The sequence below is a fragment of the Eschrichtius robustus genome, chromosome 5, assembly GCF_028021215.1.
Source record: "Eschrichtius robustus isolate mEscRob2 chromosome 5, mEscRob2.pri, whole genome shotgun sequence".
NCBI classification, from domain to species: Eukaryota; Metazoa; Chordata; class Mammalia; order Artiodactyla; family Eschrichtiidae; genus Eschrichtius; species Eschrichtius robustus.
This window is the reverse complement of record NC_090828.1, coordinates 1,013,377-1,032,330: the sequence shown is the minus strand read 5'-3', so window position 1 is coordinate 1,032,330 and position 18,954 is coordinate 1,013,377. Positions and strand designations below refer to the sequence as shown.

At 65.5% G+C, this 18,954-nt stretch overlaps 1 protein-coding gene across 2 annotated transcripts in view; it reads right to left on the bottom strand.

Moving 5' to 3' along the window:
* Positions 1 to 18,954, bottom strand: part of KIF1A (kinesin family member 1A) — a 92,630-nt gene that overhangs the window by 30,682 nt on the left and 42,994 nt on the right. The window contains exons 15-27 of one of the 2 annotated variants that reach the window (XM_068544087.1): positions 17,984 to 18,063; positions 17,661 to 17,736; positions 15,305 to 15,384; positions 14,919 to 15,025; positions 13,937 to 14,020; positions 12,003 to 12,183; positions 11,848 to 11,920; positions 11,557 to 11,650; positions 10,653 to 10,801; positions 10,112 to 10,290; positions 8,252 to 8,389; positions 7,283 to 7,555; positions 645 to 763 (exon numbers count right to left, since the gene is read on the bottom strand). In XM_068544087.1, the coding sequence (XP_068400188.1) occupies positions 645 to 763; positions 7,283 to 7,555; positions 8,252 to 8,389; positions 10,112 to 10,290; positions 10,653 to 10,801; positions 11,557 to 11,650; positions 11,848 to 11,920; positions 12,003 to 12,183; positions 13,937 to 14,020; positions 14,919 to 15,025; positions 15,305 to 15,384; positions 17,661 to 17,736; positions 17,984 to 18,063 (1,633 nt within the window). The remainder of the gene's footprint in view (positions 1 to 644; positions 764 to 7,282; positions 7,556 to 8,251; positions 8,390 to 10,111; positions 10,291 to 10,652; positions 10,802 to 11,556; positions 11,651 to 11,847; positions 11,921 to 12,002; positions 12,184 to 13,936; positions 14,021 to 14,918; positions 15,026 to 15,304; positions 15,385 to 17,660; positions 17,737 to 17,983; positions 18,064 to 18,954) is intronic. The other variant, XM_068544086.1, reaches the window with a different exon arrangement.

The following is an 18,954-nucleotide window of genomic DNA, read 5'->3' as shown; positions in this document are numbered from 1 at the left end:
GTGGATGCCATTTTCCAGGGAGCAAACCCAGGCTCAAAGGCGTTGTGTGGCTGCCCACGGCCAGGAGGGGGTGCTGGGAAGGTGACTAGGCAGTGAGAGGGGGTCTGCCTCTGCAGTGAGGGGGGCTGTATCGCCAGGCCCACGGTGGAGGGGGGTGTTCATGGCCTCTGGGGACACAGGCCAGCACATAAGAGATCAAGGGGTCTAAAGGGGGCAATGCTGGGGAGTCAGGAAGGCTGGGGGGCTGCAGTGGGCAGGGCCGGAGCTAAGGGCTACAAGTCTGTGCGCCTGCCCTGGGGCTGAAATGGCAGTGGAGGGGGAGTGGCGGGGGGCACCTCTGCGCCAGGCTGGCTCCGTGGGTCCACCTGGGGCTGCCTGGTGGGAGGCCCAAGCCAGAGTGTGCTCAGACAGCCCTGGGCTCGGCCTGCACAGCCCCGGAGGCCCCAGCCGACCAGGAAGAGTCCAGGAGGCCAGAGCCAGGAGCCGGGCAGCAGGGGCTTCTCCCACAGGGAGAAACAGAGGAGGCCAGGGGCCTGGGTGGGGCTGGATGCACGCGGACCACCATGTGAGGCCCGCAGAGATCTCCCCACCCAGGGGCCCCATCGGTGAAGGGACAGAGCCAGCCCGGGCTGCCCCGCACGCACCTGAGATGGCCTGGACGGCCACGCGGAGAAAGCCCTTCACCTCGCCCTTCTCGCTGACGATGGCCACACGGTGCACCAGGGGCACGGGGTACAGCAGGTTGCTCAGGTACACGAAGGCCCTGGGGGGAGGCAGAGGCTGCGGTCAGGGCCACCCCGCTGTGCGCTGTGACAGGCGGCAGCGGCTGCACGGCCCGGGCTCACGACACAACACTGCAAAGCAGAGCGAAGCGGGCAGCCAAGGTGGCAAGCAGCAGGGCGGGTGGGCAGGCAGGGCACTGCGCTGGGCGGGGTGGGGAGAGAGGGGTCCTCGGCCGCAGAGGAGACAGGAAAAGGCGCAGGGACAGGGGGCACGGGCGCTGGCGGGAGCAGAGGCTGTGGTGAGGGGGTGGGCCAGGGCGAAGCCCACGGCCTGAGCAGAGAACAGCCGAGGAGGGAGGTTTCAGCCTGCTTCAAGGAGGAGGACCTGGGACCCGCCTCGCTGACCTACGACCCTCACGCTGGTGCTGATGTCCCCCCCGCCCCCATCTCCCCACCCGTTTCCCAGTGGCCCCTGACGCTTGCTCACGGACCCCACGACGGAATACGCCTCATGATTCCCTCTGAGCCCCTCCAGGAACACGGTGGGTGGGAGCTCCATGATGTCAGCAAAGCCAGGGCACCCCCCCTCACCGGGGCCTGGGGTCCGGCTGAACGGAGCCCTGAGGACACCCCAGAAACCGTGGCACTGCCTGGCACGGCCCCACCAGCTTCCAGGGTGCCCAGAGCTCCCCCCCCTCCTGTGCAGCTCAGCTGTGCACCCAGCTAGTGCCAGCACAGATGGGACAGAGGCCACATCACCCCGGCGGTGCCCCTCTCCCTGAGCCGGCCAACGTGTGGGAGTCACATGGGCAGCCAGGAGAACAGGGGGGTCCCTGGAAGAGCCTGTGCTGCCCTGCCGGGTGGGTGGTCTGCTGTGAGCATAGCTCCTCACCATTCGGGGCACCCTCCTTTCGGGGGGCACCCTTGCCTCCCACCCTGCTCTGCCCTCCCCTCCAGCCCAGAGGAGCAGACCTCAGCAGCCCTGAGCTCTCTGGGCTGGGGGTCCAGGGGGTGGTCCTGGGGGAGGGGCACGGCTTGGGCAGGATTTGGACAGAAAAGGGTGGGAGGTGCTGGGGAGGAAGTGCAGAGAGTGGGGTGAGGGAGGCCCAGGGCCTCGGCCAGGGATGGGGGGAGGTGGGAACACAGGTGAGAGCAGCAGGGAGGACAGTGGAGGGGAGGTGGGAGTCTGCTGGCCAAGTGGGCGCTGGCACCAGGTGCATGGCCGGTGGGGAGGCGGAGCTGGGAGGATGGGAGGAGAGGCGTGTCATCCCAGTCACCCTGCCCCTCTCCCAGGCTGAGCCGCTGGTGTCATCCCACGCTGAGAGCTCCAGGGTCCCCACTCTGGACCCTCTGTGGTGAGAGGCACGGGGAGGGGCCCTTCCCCGGGGGCCCTGATTACAGGCCCTGGTGTCCCCTCTCAGCTGGGCTCCTGATCTTGCCGTGTCTTCCCGCCACCCTCCCCCCGCAGGAGGTCGGAAATCTGAGCACCGTCCTGGCTTTTATCTCAGATCTATGAGTTCTACCTCAAAACTCTCTCTGAGATCCGCCACCCAGCCCATCACCCCTGGCCTCCCTCCCGCTTCCTTCACGGCCTCCACAGCCGCCAGAGGGGACTCGAGGCGCGACCAGACCCGCACCTGCCGTGGCCCCCAAGCTCTTTGCATCCAAGAGGCACCTGAGCCCCTGCGGCAGCCCCGCCCACCCCGCTCTGGCCCCCAGCGCCCATCTCCCTGCTCCTGCCACTGCCCCCAGCCGCTCCCATCTCCGCATCCAGGCCGCCTTCTGCACGGCTCTCCCTGTTTGCCTGAATTCACTAGTAGGCCCATCTCTGTTGACTGCTTTTCGCTTTCTGGGCACCCACAGGCCAAGGCAGGCCCCAGTCAGGGGAGGGTGTGCTGCCTCCCGGGCCTGAGTGTTATCCGGGCCGCCCTCCTGGGGCTAGAAGAAGCCCCTCTTCCCCAGCACAGTGCCCCTTCCTTCCACGAACTCTTTGGGGGCAGCGTGTAGATGGATCGCACGGCGGTTGGCGGGGGCCTGGGGCTCCACTGCCCCAACCACCCACTAAGGCGAGCCCCAGCCCTGGTCCCAAGAGGACACTGAGGCCCAGAGGGCGCCAGCAGGCAGGGGCCGACCGGGGTGGGCTGCTGGCCTCGCCCAGCACCTGCCTCGGGACGGGACGGCACGGCGGTGGCCTTCCCTTGCTGGGCACCTAGGCTCCTGGCCAAGGGCCTTTGATTGACATTGGGAGTGGGAAGGGGGCTACCATGAAACGAGCAAAGTCATGAGGTCCAGAAGGGGAAACGGAGGGGGCCCAGGACTCAGGCCGTGGGAAGAGGTGCAGACCCTGCTCGGCCCCTGCACCCGGAGGCCTGTCCCCTGGGTCGGGGCACCGCCCAGCCACCCCACCCTGCCTGATCGCGCTTAGGGAACTAGGTAGGACAGCCCCAAGCTGCACGGCCAAGTCAGCACCCACCCTCCAGCAGGTGCAGGACCTCTTCCCCAGGGCAGGACCCCTTCCCCCGGGGCACTGCCCGCTGCAGAAAGCCGGGTGTCGGGAGGCTCCCAGGAGCCCCAGGCACGGCCGAAGGGAGGGGCCGCGGCCTGCCCACTCCACCCGCAGCCTACAGGGAACCCACAGGAGGACCCTCAGGAAAGGCGGGGACACCTCTGGTTGTGGGCTAGGTGAGGGCATGGTGCCAGGCATGGGGGTGCTTAATCAGCACAGCTTGCCCAAGGGAGAGTTTAAGGGCTGTCCAGGGCCACCTGGCCAGAAGGGAAAGCCAGGCTCAGGGCCGCTTCAAAGCCCCCAGCCCACCCAGGGCTGCCTTCCTGAAAGGGTCAGGGGGCAATTCCACAGGGGCTTCAAGCTCCCGGAAGGCCACTCACAGCACCCTGGAGGCGACCCGGGACCGCCCCTGAGGGGCAGTAACGGAGGGGCAGGAGGTTATCCCTCCCCTTTTGAGTCCGCAAAGGCCAGGCCAGAGGGAATCTGAGGCACTGCACAGAGAAGTAAACTGAGGCAGGCGCCAGACCCAGCCCAGGTCATAGGCGAGGCCAAGGCAGGCGGGCCCCCTCCTGGCTCCCCCCAAGGGCCTCACTGCTCCACCAACCTACTGTGGTCTCCTGGGGGGCGCTTTCTGCCACATGACCCACCCGTGGGCACAGACGCCAGGGTCCCACACATCAGAGGGGGCTGCGCCCCTCGTGTCCCAAGGCTCAAACAATCCCATTGGCAGCCCACGAGACTGAAAACTCCGGTGAAAAAACCGTCTGCGCCCGCCCCTCCAAGCTCACGGGGGAGGCACTGGAGCCCCCAGCACCCCGGGCGGCAGGTGCGCCCGCGTCTCCTCCGCTCACATCCCAACACGGAGACCAGGGCCCCCTCCAATGGCACATCTTATTTGGATTGGCTGCGTCTTTCTCTCTTAGGGGCACAACTACGGTGCCGGAGAGCTAAGACGTCATGCTAGAGCTGGTGAAATATGCCATTCCTGCCCCATTTCACAGGTGAGGAGATGGAGGCTCAAGGACATTAAGGAAGTTGCTGGCAGCAGAGCCCCAGCTGGGATGAGACCCCACAGGCTGGCTCCTGTGCGGCTCCCAACCGTCTGGACACCACGCTCCATTCCCCACCGGCTTAATTAACGCAGCTCATTAATTAAGTAAATCAAGCCTTTCTTGATCTTTCAGGATTTCCCCAAGTGAGAGGGGCAAGAAAGCCCAGATACTTCTGGCACTGAAAACCGCCAGGGCCGGGGGCCCCGAGGGACCCCTTGGTTGGAGGTTGGGTTTTACAATGAAAAAGACGCCTGGAACCCACAGCCACGCCCACCCTCTCTGAACTTCGTTACCCGCCTGTGGACAGCCTGCTCTCACACTCGCTGGGGTGCCCAGGTGGGTTCGCGTGCAAATCCAGCTGCGGCTCTGGGGCCGGTGCTCCCAGAGGCGGAGGAAGCCACACTGCATACTCTCTCCTTCCTGCTGCCCCTGGTCCCCGTCTGACCGGTGACAGTGACCGGTGCACTCATCCAGGAGGGACCCCTGGGGCCCAGCAGCCACGGCCCCTGCTGGCAGCACCAGCCTCGAGGGCAGGGGGCGGGGGCCGGAAGACCCCAGGCCCACCCCGGCCGGCAGCCCCAGAACTTGAAGGGATGGGGCCCACGCTGCAGAAGCTGGGCCTCCCCCTCACTGCCCACCAGGTGCCGGAAACAACCTGACGTCAGCACCCGCCCCCCTGGGCCAGAACAGCCCAGCCCTGTCCAGAGGACCCTGCCGGCCACGGCGCACCTACCCGCACACGGGGTGGCTCGGAGCCTCGCGGGTGACGATTCGGGCTGAGCGGCTCGGCACGCAGAGCGCACCCAGCTGGGAGCTGAGGGCTCAGCCTCGCCAGCCCAGATGGCACAGAGCGGACACGGCGGGTCAGTGCTTTTCCACCCAGAGTCTTGAACACATCCCTTGGGCGGTCGCCAGTCCCCCTTCCCCGGGACCCTCCATCCCAGTCACCGCCTCGCCTTCCTCTCTCTGCAGCCCACCCGCCTTCTGAAAGCCACGGCCCGAGCAGGGAGGATCATCGGGGAAAACTGAGCCCCCAGGCCCACTTCCTCCACCTGGATTGGCCCATCTCACCTCCCAGTTCACTGGCACCCAGACCGCCAGAGGGAGAGGCCCCCTGGGGGGCTGACCCTGGACTTGGGTGAGGAGCCCCGGGTCAGGACGGGGGAGGCCCCTGCCAGGGGCCCTGTTCACAGAGGTGAGGGCACCTTGAAGCAGGCTGAGACCCGCCAGAGAGAGAGGAGGTGGCAGAGCCGGGGCTGAGTGTGGGGCAGCGCTAACCACGAGATTGGTGAGGTGCAGACGCATGCTGGGGCCCGGAAAGCCTGTCCGAAGGGAGACAAGAGTGGGCGCCCCTATTTTGCTTAAGCTTTGGAGAGAGAGCCAGCAGCTACCAGAGGGAGAAAAGGAAACCAAAGACGGGGTCCTTCTCAGGGCCTGGGCCTGCACAGCTGCTGCGCGGGAAAAGCCAATTCTTGCCAAACCAAAAAGATCAGGACGTTTCCAGATGAAGCCCCTCGCAGACGGCCGCCGTGGGGAGCTGGCCTCTCACTCGTGGCTTTGGTTTGGCTTGGTGGTTTTGTCACATCCCAGATCCACAGAGGGGGGAATGTCGGAAGGACCCAGCTCTTTCCGGCTGAGACTGCAAGAGCCCACCCCCATTTCTCCCGGTGTCCTCGCCCCCGTGTGCCCTGACCCCACGCCTGCCTGGCACCCGGCAACCCTGGCCCTAGCGGCCGGGCTTTCTGAGAGGCCTGCGTGGAGCTGGCCCTGGGGCCGCACCTCCCGCTCGGGCTCAGCAGAGCAGGAAGCCCGGCCGGGTCGTCTCGGAGAGAGCCACGCGGTTCTGTCCAGTGGGCCAGCATCTCACACTCAGGGAAGACTAATCAGAATAAATCCATGACGCGCCAGCTGAGAACCTGCTTCCTTCCAAGAGGAACCAGTGGGGCCTTCACTCCATCACCCGCACCCAAGGGCTCCCAGTGCAAACCCCGCTATCTGGGGACCAGCCTCTGTCTTCAGCTTTCAGTACTGGTGCTCCAAGGTCAAGACTTCCAAAAACTTCCATCAGTCTAGCCCAAGGAAGCAATCTCAAACTCCTAAAGAGGTTGCTGTTAAAATTATCTTACACCTTTGCGTATATGCAAATTCAGTTTTTGTGAGCTGAATTTCCTACTACTACAGCTAGATTTCTAGGCCTTTCCTTCACCTTCTTGCTTGCATTCCATTCCATGGTAATAGACATAAGGATGGACTGTATACACCCAACCTGCCTACAGGGCGGGGGACCCCGCTCCCCCCCTGAACTTGACCTCTCTCCTCTGTCCAGGAAACTGAATCATGGGCTCCTCTGCAAAGGGCACTTTCCCATGAGGGCACGCAGCCACCGGCACCGTCTCCGGCACTGACGGCCTGGGGGTCAGGAGGGACAGGACGCCCTCACCTTTAGACAGAGACTGGCTCAAGAGAGGCCGGGCTGCCCGGGACCCAGGGCTTCAGAAGGAGGCCCTTCCACTGCCCGGGCGCCTGCCCTTCCTTCCGTGCCCCCCGGGCCGGCCGGCTCCAGCTTCTGCTGCTCCTCCCACAGAGAGGGCAGGGGCCCTGGGAGCAGACCAGGACCCGCCATCTCTTTCGGAAAACAGTGGAGGGAGGGAAAGCCACCCTGGCTAGATGCATGGCTCCACCTTTCCAAATGCCCCCGCGGGCCCTGAACGGGCGGGGGCCTTGCTCTTCCAGGGTCCCGGAGGCCTCTCTGCGGAAACAGGCCCACCTGTGCGGAGCCCGTGCCCCAGGGCACCCTGCCCTCCTCCATCACTGGGGCCCGCCTCTCCCCGCCGGGCCCCTCCAGGAAGGCCAGGAGCCCTCGCGCTCCCTCACGCCCGCTCCTCGGGGAGGCCCTGCTCGCCGGGGGTCACGCCCTGACGGCGGTCAAATTGTGCCCGCAGCAGTGCTCCTGTGCAAAAGAGCTGGTTCCTTCCCAGCATGCTGTCCTCGACCTCACCAACCTTCCTACTAAACTGAACAGGGGGGGCCGGTCGTAAAACGGGTCCCGGCCGTCGCACAGCACGTGCTCCGGAAAGACGTCGTCCTCCAGGTCCTCCTCCTCCTCCTCCTCCTCCTCCTCCTCCTCCTCCTCCTCCCCCACGCTCTGCTCCTCAGCAGGCTCGGTGGCGTCGGAGTCGGGGCTCGAGAAGGTGGGGGAGGGGGTGAGAGCAGCCATGCGCTCGCTCATGCATGTGTTGAGAAGAGGGTAGCTGTTGCAGCCAGAGATGACTGAACTGGGGTTAGTACGACAAGACAGAGAGAGGTTAACGCCAGCTCCTGGGGGGCGGGCGGGGCGGGGGGGGGGCTGCCGAGGAGATCCCAAACCAAACACACAGACCGTCAAGAATGCTGCCTCGACGGGCAAGAGAGCCAAAGTGCCCGGTCCCCAGGCGTGGGAAGACACCACATGGGGGTCAGTGTAAAGCTCCGGAAGGTTCCGGAGGGCACCGGCAGGTATGATCCTGGCCGGGTGTGGCTGAGGTCGGTGAGGGCCTCGGGAGCCTGGCCGCGTCGAGGCCTCAGAAACCATGCCCCGTGGGGGGCAGGGGCCGGGTGCAGCCCCCGGACCAGGAGACCGGGGACAGCAGGCATGGACTCAGCTCTGGGAGGACACGGCTCTGCCTCCTGCTCGCACCCCACCTGAAAGCCTGACCGAGCCTCACATTCACACACATGGACAGCTGTCACCTGACGGCCGTGGTCCCGAAGTGGGGGTGGGTGGCGATGCTGAGACCCCCTCCCTGGTCAGGGCCCACTGGTGTGTGGAGAGGACTGGCCAGGGGGCTCAGACCAGGAAGGACCAGGGCCGGGGAGTTGGGATGGAGAAAGGCATCTGGCCGGCCCCCTCCTCGTGTCAGGGCCGGGGCCCAACCCCTCGCTGCCCCCCACCTTCTCTCCATCTCTCAGCCCAGGGAGAGGGAGGCGCCTACCTGCCCACAAGGCGGAACCAGGGGAAGCGGTCGTAGAAGGGGTCTCCACCAGTCACCACGTTGTCACAGTCCTCGATGACGCTGGAGGGCACCTCGGCCGCCCGGTCGTACATCTCCCGCATCAGGTCCAGCCGCTGCCTGCAGGGCAGAGGTCAGCGTGGGCCCGGGCGGAGCATCCTGGGGTCTCAGGCCCAGCCTGGCTCAGGCCACAGCATCCTGCTCAGGGTCACCCACGGCTCAAGCTGGTTTGCCAGGCGGACCCTCCGGGGTCCTTGGAGTCGGCCGACTGTGGCCAAGGGGCTTGCAGTTCGCCACACGTTCCTCTCAGCCCCCGTGATGGCCATGGGACGTCAGCCGGGGGGGTCGGTGACCAGCCACGCTCAGGATGGGGCGTCAGGGCACGGAGCCCCGGAAGCTCGGGGAGCAAAGGATGAGTGGTGAGAAGACACAGGAAACAAGGCATTTTAGAAGCTATCCCCCGGAAAACCGGCAGGTGGTGGGAGAGACGCAGACGTCTCCCTCGGGGGCTCAGGTACAACAGGAGGGACGTGGGGGGGACATCCGCCCTCCAAGAGCAGACGGTACCCCAAGAGGACGGGGCAGGAGCAGGCGCGTGTTCGTGAATGCGCGCGGGTCAGTGCATGTGCCGGGGGTGGGGACCTCATAAGAAGGGAAGGCGTCTGCGTGTGAGGGTGTGTGAGTGGGACGGAGTGCGTATGAACGTGTCTCCGTGCGTGAGCGCGTCTTGACCACGTTTTTCGTTCTGTTTCTCATGACGTTTCGACATCTCTGGGGCCTGCCCCAACAGTGAACAGCCTGTGGGTGAGCCCACCTCCACACAAGCCACCCCACCCGCCCCTTAGCCAACTCGCACGCCAGCTGGTTCCCCAGCCCTAAATCGCCCGGGTACAGCCGGGCCCGAAGCCCGCAGGCGTTACGCTGACCAGCCACTCCTCGCTGTTCACCCTGCCCTGCTTTGCCCATGAAAACCTCGTAGAGGCCGTGGCGAGGCCCTCCCCTCCCTCCTTTGCCCCCGGACAGCCCTGTGCCCACGCGCCTCTCGTTTCTAGGGGCACTTGAGCAACATTAAAATTGTCTTCAGGGCTTCCCTGATGGCGCAGTGGTTTAGAGTCTGCCTGCTAATGCAGGGGACACGGGTTTGAGCCCTGGTCTGGGAAGATCCCACGTGCCACGGAGCAACTAGGCCCGTGAGCCACAACTACTGAGCCTGCGCGTCTGGAGCCTGTGCTCCGCAACAAGAGAGGCCGCGATAGTGAAGAGGCCCGCGCACCGCGATGAAGAGTGGCCCCCACTTGCCGCAACTAGAGGAAGCCCTCGCACAGAAACGAAGACCCAACACAGCCAAAAATAAATATAATAAATAAATAAATAAAAGATTACTATTAAAAAAAAAAAAAATTGTCTTCAGTGGCAAAAAGCCGTCCTGTCACCTTCACCCAGGAAAAGCCAGGCGCACGTCAGGGTGAGCGTGTGGGACCTGAGGTAGAGCCGTAGGGCAGACACCTCCCAGGACACCTGGCCGTCCTCCCTGGGCCCCCACCCAGCCCTCCTCCACCCCCCCAGGTGGAGGAGCCCCCAGCTTCCTGCAGCGCCTCACCCGCCCCTTCCTCCAAACTTTGTCACTGCTCTGGTCGAGGAGAATATGGATTCTATAACGAGGCTGGAGTAAGTAGGAACTTATTTTTTTTCGTCTGATTTTAAAAGATATCAAAACAGGAGAAAAAGCTGCCTGGACACGTGAGCCCCGTGCATCCCACGTCCACCTCCGTTTCAGTGGCCTCAGCCCAGGCTCGGGGAGCAGCCCGCCCCACTGCCCACCGCACGGCCCACCCGCTGCACCTGAGTTTCTCCAGCGTCCAGTAGTGGGTGGCCCCGTTCTTCTGGTCCTGGACCTCCACGGCCACAATGGTTCGGGGGAAAGGGCGAGTCTCTCGGTCTTTGGCGGCCTCTGGGGGCAGCAGGTCAGGCGGCAGTGGGGAGTACAGTGTGTCCGTAAGGAGGACAAACTGGAACTGGACCTGTGACCAGTGAGGAGGATGCCCGTCAGCCCCAGAGAGGGCGGAGCCTGGCCCTGGAAGGGCCTCTTTCCCGCTCCCAGAGATCCCGCTGCCTGTCCCTCAACCGTTCCCGGAACCTTCCCACCGGCCGCTGGAGAGGAGGCTCCACCTGCCCACCGGCCTGCCTGCGTGTCCCCCTCTGTCAGTCCCGGGCCCCCCCTCCAACTGCCCACCCTCCTCCTGGGGGCTGCAGGTCAGGGGGTCCGCCCCGCCCTCCCGGGAGGCAGAGCAGCCTGGCACCGAGGCCCGGCAGGAAGCAGGATGGGTGACGCCCGCCCTCCGAGGCGCAGACAGCGGGGGCAGGGGCGGCGGCAGGGGCCCACCTTCTTCTTGAGCTCGACGCTGATGGCGTTGGCCTCCTTGAGGAAGATGGCGTTGCCCCACAGCAGGTCCCGCAGGGACGTGAACTGGTACCATTTCCACTTCCGGAAGGCCCACAGCGCCAGCTCACACTCCCTCTCCGTCCACTGGACTGTGGGGAGAGGCGCACGTGGTCATCATGGGGCTGGGGGCTCGGGGCTCGGGTCCCCACTTTCACACTAACTGGCAGCAAGCTCTGCTGCAGGGAACGACCCTTGCGCCCGAAAGAGGCCGCCAGCTCCACCAGTGTGAGCGCCAGGGTCCTGAGAGTCGGGCTGGAGCTCAGCAAGGACCTGGGGGGCAGCAGTGGGGCGGGGGCAGGAGGGCAGACTGGGGCTTGTCCCACACACCCTCTCGGGTGGACGAGTCCAGACAGGGGAGGCCTGGTCACGTCAGCACAAAGGTCCCGACCAGCTGACCGGAGGCCGAGCTGGACGTGAACACCCTGCCCCTAAGCCATCCTCGGGCCCCGGGCAGCAAGAGGTCAGCCAGTGGGCCGCCCAAGCAAACGTTCCCACAGCGGGTCCCAAGGTGTGGAGCAGAGACATTGTCCGGGGAGGAGCACCAGCCTCCATCGGGCAGGACAGGGGTGAGTGGACGCAGGGCACCCGCCTGGGAGCGCCCACCCCGCCCCGTCCTCCTCGTGCTCCAGGCCGCCCCCGCCACAACCAGCAGGCGTGTGCACACACGTGTGCGTGTGTATGCACAGGTGCTTTCCTGCTGCAGCACAGCCTCTTAAATCCTGCCTTCAGGCCAGGGACCCCAGGGCAAAGCTGCCAACCAGCTGACCTGCAGGGAGCGGCCCGGGGCCGCCTCTTCCCTGAGACCCCTCCCCAGCCCACCTCCACACCGGACGAGCTCCCTCACCTTCATCCCCCGGCTCCTCCTCCTCCTCGTTCACCTCCGGGTAGAACCGGGCGCCCATCTGCTTCTGCAGGGCCTCCAGCTTGCTCTCGTAGTCCTGGGCACAGACGCAAGGCCTGTGGTGCCACGTGGACACCAGACCGTCCCCAGCCCTCCCACCCGGGCCTGGGCCCAGGGCGCCCGGACGCAGCCCCACCGCAGCGAGCGCTCGGGCAGCCAAGCACAGGGCCGGGCGAGCAGGGACCCTGGGTGCCCTGAGCCCCGCGAGGGGCCTGGCGGGCGGGCCGCCCTCACCAGCCTCTGCTGCTCCAGTAGGTAGGTGGCCTCCTCGCGCTCCCGGCGGTACTGGTCCTCCAGCTCCTGGAGCCTGTAAGAGCGCGCGGGGGTGAGGGCAGGCCGGGCGACGGCGGGTTCGGGGGGCACCCTGGCGGCAGCCCCTGGGGCCTCACCTCTGCTCCATCTCCTGCTTCATGTCGATGCCCTGCTTCTCCAGCAGCTCACGCTGGGCGAAGGCCCAGTCCACGGGCTCAGCGGGCGTCTCCGCGCAGGGCGTGCGCTCACGCTCCTGCCTTGCCTGCTCAGGGTGGTTGAACCGGAACACATGGCTCTTTCCCATGATGATGCGGTTTCCTGGGGGACGGAGGCGAGGCCAGAGTTGGTGGACCTTTGGCCTCGGGTGGTCTCGGGGGTGAGAGGGGGGAGGAGAAGGGAAAGAGGAGGAATGCAACTGGGGTCCTAGCGTTGCCCACCCCTGGGAGGGCCTCCAGCTGCCAGGAGCCGGCCCCCCGGGTCCTGTGCCCACTGTCACCCTCGCCCCCGCCGGGGGGCCACCTCCTCCACCAGGACCTGAGCGGGCCTCCTCATTCTCCCCGGTTCCACCCCTCGGCCCCTCCCCTTTCAGTAGCAGCGATGTTGGCAAAACACAGTCCTGGGGCTTCTCCACGGCCCCGTCCTCTCCACAGCCCCACAGGTACCACCCCTGGGCCAGCCTGGCCTCCTGCTCCCGTGCCCTGGGCCTTGGCACTCCCCTACCCGAGGGCTGGGGTTGGCCCCCTCTTGCAGGGCCCCCTCCCGCCGGGAGATTCCCTTCCCATCTGTCCCACCGACGGAAGCAGGGCAGGGGTCTGCGTGTTTCCAGAGCCAGGGTCCACCCTGTCTGCAGGACCCTCCAGGGCACACCTGTCCCACGAGGGCAGTGCCTGCTGTCTCTGGATAGTCCTGCCGGTGGGGGTTTCTTTGGACGGCCTAGTTTCTTTCCAACTTTCTCCAGGAACCTGAGCTCTGCCTTGAGGCCTGCAGAGCTGGTTCAGCCCCTCTACCCACAAGAGAACCCAGGCCTGCAGGCTGGTCCTCCCCAGGCCTCCCTCAGCTCCACCTCCAGCTCCCGAGTTCGGCCTCCCCTCCCAGCCCGGGCCCTGCCCCGAGCCCGCAAACACCAGGCCCCATCGTGAAACAACAGGGGGGAGAAGGAAACTCTGGACCTGCCCTTGCCCAGCTCAACCGCCCCATCTCCCCACACTGGCTGCCAGGCGAGGACGCCAGCCACTGGCAGCCACACGAGGCCCATGAATCCAGGACGCACGGTGTGTCCCTCCCTCAAAACATCCCTCGGGACCCCAAAGGCAGGACCCTGAGTCCTGGAAGCTAAAAACAAGGCCCTTCAGGGTGGCCGGAGAGGTCTGGACGTCAGGCTGCCAGGCGTTACCTCCTAGGCCTCCCATCCCCTCTGCACCTCCAGTTGGGGAAGGGGAGGGTCCCCCTCAATCTCAGCAAAAAGTCACCCCAGCCAAAGTTGACACGATGGTCAGTGCTGTGTGTCAGTTTGGCCGGGCTGGGGAGCCCAACGGTGCACCTACAATCACGTGACCTCAGGACAGGAGACCACCCACCGTTACACAGGTGGGCCTCCCCCCGTCGGGTGAAAGGCCTCAGGAGCTAAACTGAGGCTTCCCTGAGGAGAAAGTCCCGCCTGTGGATTTCACACGTGCCTGTCCAGCCCTCACCACCTCCTGAACCAATTCCATTAAATAAATCTCTGGATAGATAGACAGACAGACATATCTCCAGGTGTGTTTTAGAACGTGAGGATACGAAGCCAAGGGCCGGCATCCGGAGGCTGGTGCAGCGCGCACCCCGCTGGCTGCTCCTCCGTTCCACACCGTGCCAGTCCCACCGGGGCTCTGGGACAGGCACCCCACCGCCCGGAATCCCGCCTCGGCTGGCCTGCAGCGTCGACTCAGCGCCGCTGGAGCAGCCTTCTCCCCCCACCGCCCCGGGCCTGTGTGCTGCCCGGCTGGTCGGGGGCGGATTGAGGTGCTGCACGAGCAGGAGGGGCGCGCGTGCAGAGCGGGCGGGGCAGGGGCCACCCCTGCCCCCACTGTACCTGACCGCAGGACACTGGGCTCCGTGACTTTCTTGCCGTTGACGTAGGTGTCTGCCCCCTCACAGGGCTCCAGGGTCACCACGGCTATAGGACAGGTGGGGGCACAGAGAGGAGGACCGTGAGGGGCTGTCCTCCTGGCCGCGTCCCCGTCTGAGCCCAGCAAGCCCCACTCAGGGTCGGGGGCAGGGGGCACGACCCACCTGGCCACCTGCCACCCAGGCGCGGCCCCCGCCAGGCCCCTCTCCTCCCTGTGGCACCTGGCTTGGGCCTCGAGAAGCCGGAGGGGCCTCTCAGCCCCTCACAGATGAGGAAAGTGATGCCCAGTTGGGAGGCTCAAGGGCCCAAGGTCAGAGGTGGGGAGGCCGTGCTGGGTGACCGCCCCGTCCTGCAGGGTCTCCAGGTGGGATGGAAAACAGTGGCTCACATGTCCCCAGGAGTCCCAGAGCCCCTCCTGGCTTTGTGCCCACCCACCGAGGGGAGAGAGAGCTTCGGGGACAGAATTCTGGGAGAACCAACGTCCGCAACACTGTTTAAGGCCACCACCCTGAAGTGGCCTGGTCACAGAGGGGACTTTGGTCACTGGTCTGCATCCCAGAGGCTGTCCAGACACCTGCCCTGATCTCGGGGGCCGTGGGCACTGGGACAGCCCAGCAGGTGCCTTCTCGAGAAGGAAGGGTCATGCCCAGAACCGGCAGTGGGGACGGAGGCCCGAGGGCAGGCCAGCCAGGGAGATGGACAGATGGCCGCTCCCAGCCCACGGGAAGGCGTGGCCTAAGAATCACCGTCCCTTCGATCCAGGCTCAGTGCCCTCCCGCCCGTGAGCACCCGAACCAGCCCCCTGTGCAGGGACGGAGCTGCATGTCCCCAGCCCAGCCTTCAGAGCACCTTTCGGGGGGGGCGGGGGGGCTCCCGGGACTGAGTGGGGAGCCAGGAGGGCGACACCAGCAGCACCGGGTAGGGGTGGGGCCGGGGGAGGCCATACCTTCACTGCCCCCTCGGGAGTCGCTCCGGAAGACGCAGTGCTTCTCCTTGATGAAGTGCCCGCTCAGGACTATGTCCTGACGCTTTTCTGCGCCTTCCCGGCCCACTCTGTGTGTGTGGTGCGGTCATCAGCGCCGGCTGGACCCACGGCACCACGACGCCACCCACTGGCCTGCCTGGTCCCCCTGCAGCCCCCAGGATGCCCAGCTCTTACGGGAAATGCCTGGAGAGCACAAGCGGGGGTCCGGGGGACAGCCCCCCAAGCGGCCTGGCCTGGGGGAGCCACACTGCCCAGAGGGGCCCACAGCACCCCTGCCAGCAGATGCCCGGGCTCAGCGACCCCTCAGTGGAGGAGCCCACCCCTCCCCTCACCCCGCCGACCCCCACCTGGTGATCCCATCCTTGATGTAGTAGAGAAGGCACTCAGACATGAGCGGGTCCTCATTCAGATTGACAAGATGCGGCGTCTGCGGAGATAGAAGGGTCACCTGTTTTTGCGGGGAGCGGGAGCCCGGCCCGGGCTGCCTGCTGCCCTCTCTCTCCCCAGGACCTTACCGCCACCTGCCCTAGGCCTGGCCTCTCTGGGGACACAATATCCTCCCAACCTGGCAGAGAGAAGAGGAGATGTGAAGGAAAAGGCTCCTGAGGAGGAGACTTTGATGGGGACCCCAGAGTCTTGGTAGGACAGTTGCCAGGCGGCACTTGAGGGGCTGGGCTTCGGGAGGGGCTGGGACCCCAGCTCTGAGCACTTGAGGGCCCAGGGAGTGCTCGGAGGCTGTGGTAGGCCCTGGGATGTGCAGGGCAAGGCTGGGTCCCACGGGGCCTGGGCCTGGTCCTCCATCCTAGAACAGGGCTGCAGGTCCCCATTCCAACCGGGGCAGCCAGGAGCTGAGGGCCCCGGGATTAGGACGCTGGGCAGGGAGGGGTCGGGCCCTGGATGCCAGGGAGCAGAGAGGCTGTGAAAAAAGTCCCCCTGAGCCCCCCAGGTCAGACACCCACACCTGTCCTAACCACGGGTCTACCAAAGCATGACCCAAAGCCAAGGTGACCACCTCTCGCCAGCTGCCCCGTCTAAGCACTGCCCTCGGCTCCCCACCCCATCCCGTGCCCAGGGCAGCCACTGCAGGCTCTGTCCGCTGGGCCTTGGACCAGCACCCCCTATCTTCACTTTCTCCGCTGCTCTCACCCGGGGTCTCTGGGCCCCGACACTTCCTGACCTCACACCCGGTCCCGGGCAAGGATCCTGCAAAATGCCAGAGGCTGGAACAGCTTCCCGTTTCCCACCTGGCACCTTGGGGCAAGCTGCCCCCACCCTGAGCTACAAACCCCTCTAACACCCCTGCACAGGGTTGTGGACACCTGGTCATCAGACACAGGACAGACCAGCCACAGCGGCCCCTTCCCCTGAGTGCAGAAGGCGTCCAGCCAGGAAGGGCCTGTGCTCCCTCCACGGGGCCAAGCGGGGGACCCAGCTGGCCCATGTGCTTCTCCAGAGTCCTGGGGACCCCACTGTCCTCCCACTCCTGGACAATGTCCAGACCCGGGGCCACCAGCAAATCCCTCTGCCACCAATGAAGCCAAAAGACTGCACAGCCAGTCTCCCGAGGACACCTGTACCCCAGCTTCGCCTGCCCACCCCGGGGCACTGTGCCCAGAGGCAATGCAATGGCTCAAGAACAATGCATTCTAAACGAAAACCAAAGGCCTGTCCAAAAGGGAGTGAAGTAGGACCCCACCAGGGTGCCACCTGCTCCCCGCCCTGCCGAGGTCCTCCCAGGCACCCCTCCTTCCTGCTTCTAGGCCTCAGGTGCTCCCTGGGCCGGAGTGCATGGGTGCAGAAGGAGCCTGAGGAGCCTGGCCCTGTCCCCAGGGAGCAGCCACCCTAGCGGATGTGCCCATCGTACCAGCGCCCCGTGCTCCTTTTCTCTTGGGGCCCCAATGGCTCAGCGGGGGCTCTACATGCCGCCAGCTTCCGAGACTGGCAAACAAAGAAACGCTTTGCTGGGGTGAAAAGTCAGCCAGGCACTTCCTCACCAACAAGGCAGCAGGGGCAAGGCCTGCAGAGTCCCGTGCTGGGGTCAGAACAGACCGCCACTGCCTTCCAGGAAGGCTTCTGGGCTTGAAGCTAAGCTCCTAAGGGCTCTAAGGGTCTGGCAATCTTTGGGGTGGGTGCATGGGTGTGTGGGTCTGGGCCCTAGAATCATGCAGAGACTTTTTCCCTGATGTTCATGCTTCGCCCCATCTGAGCTACTGAACAGGGAGTGGTGCTCTGCTCCATTTGAGGGCCGGGGCCATGGGCAAGCTGGGCCTGGGTGGGAGAAGAGGGGTCCCTGCTGGGACAGCCAAACCCTACTTCAGCCAATCTCCAAGAGGGCAGCTGGCTCCCAGCTCGTGTCCAGCCAGGCCCTGCCCATGAGGGGTGCAGGCTCCTGGGGGGTCCAGGCCCCACCTGTTTCAGGACCCCGGTCTCACCCCAACCTGAGGGGCCCAATCCACCCCTCAGGCAGCTAAGTGACCTCTCTGACGCCCTAAGGCCATAGAGACAAACCACCATGAGGAGGCAGGGTCTAGGCTCCACACAGGGAAGGGATGGCCGCGGGGGAGCCTGGCCGGGTGCCTGGAGTCGCTCTCCCTGCTCCCAGGAGGACCCTGCTGACCTTCCAGGAGCTGACACCCTGCCAGGGGCCGCAGGTCCCCCAGCCCTGTCCACATCGGGGCAGCCCAGAGAATGGCCGGCTCCTACCTTTTTGGGAGAGAACACCCCCAGGGTGCCGCCGTCCTCCCTCATGGCCACGCCCATCTCGGCCAGCAGCGCTTCCCTGGGGGACAGAGCGGGGGTCAGCACCCAGACGATGTTTCATCTGGTCAATGAGTTCAGGTGCCCACTTGAGGGACTGGTCCCCTGACTGGGAATCAGGTCAATGGGGCCATTGGTGACCGGGGGCGGGGGGGGGTCACTGGATGAGAGGGGACGGGTATGTCCTGCACTGGACGCGGCCACCCCTGGGTACAGGAGCCGAGAGCTGAGCACAGGGCTGCTGCCGGCCCCCCGCCCGCACCGCCCACCTCTCCATCCGGATGGCTTCCGTCCGCCGCAGCTTCTCCTCCCAGGTCTCGTTGAGCTCAGCGATGATCTTCTCCGTCTCCTGGGGAGCAGACAGAGCAGAGCGAGGTCAGGGCAGGGGGCAGGCAGTGGGCAGAGGCCTGGGTGCCAGGCAAAGAGGAGGCGAGTAGCCAGGCCTGCAAGGCCCGACACCCCAATTCCCAGGTCCATCCAGGCTGCTCGAAGTCTGAAAAATCAAGGTGAAAGGCTGAGAGTTAATACGTGCGAAGGACGCGTGTCTTTCCTGTGGACACACCCAGAGAACAGAGAGAAAGGCAGAATAAACCCAGAGAGAGAAACAAACACGCGGGGAGACGCTGACACCGGTTCTGAGGCTCGGATGCCCCTGGACCACGGGTGAGACGGATGACACTTCCCACACCAGCACCGCCTCCCCATTTCCTTCCCAGTCCCCACATTCCAGTGGGCCTCTGCACCCCAGGTCCATCCCGGGTGGACGCCTCCCACACCCCAAGTGGGACCCTATCCCCCCAGTGGAGCCCCCCACCTCAGGTGGCCCCAGGCGGGCCGCACAGCCCACCCCTCATCAGCCCGGGTCTGGCGCCTGTGCCGTTGTCCCCTCTGTCTGGGCTCGCCGTCCACCGCTCACACCCACACCTTGTTCCCACTCGCTGAAGGAAGCCAGTAACCCAAACCCTAAATGCAGCCGCCCGTGGCCAAGCCAGGAGGGTGAAGACCATGCAGGAGCAGGTATAAGCACAGAAACCCGGGAAGGAGGACACAGAGGCCCTAGGACCCCCGCCCTAATCAGCAGATGGGCCCCATGGTCCTGGACAGGGCGCACCGACCCACTGGATGGGGTGCTTGGGGTCGGGGGCCGAGACGCACCCCGCGTCCCCCTGCACGGCTCACTTCACCTCTGACCAAGCCCCTCCGCCTGCGACCATCCAAGAGGAGGGATCTTGGCCTAGCG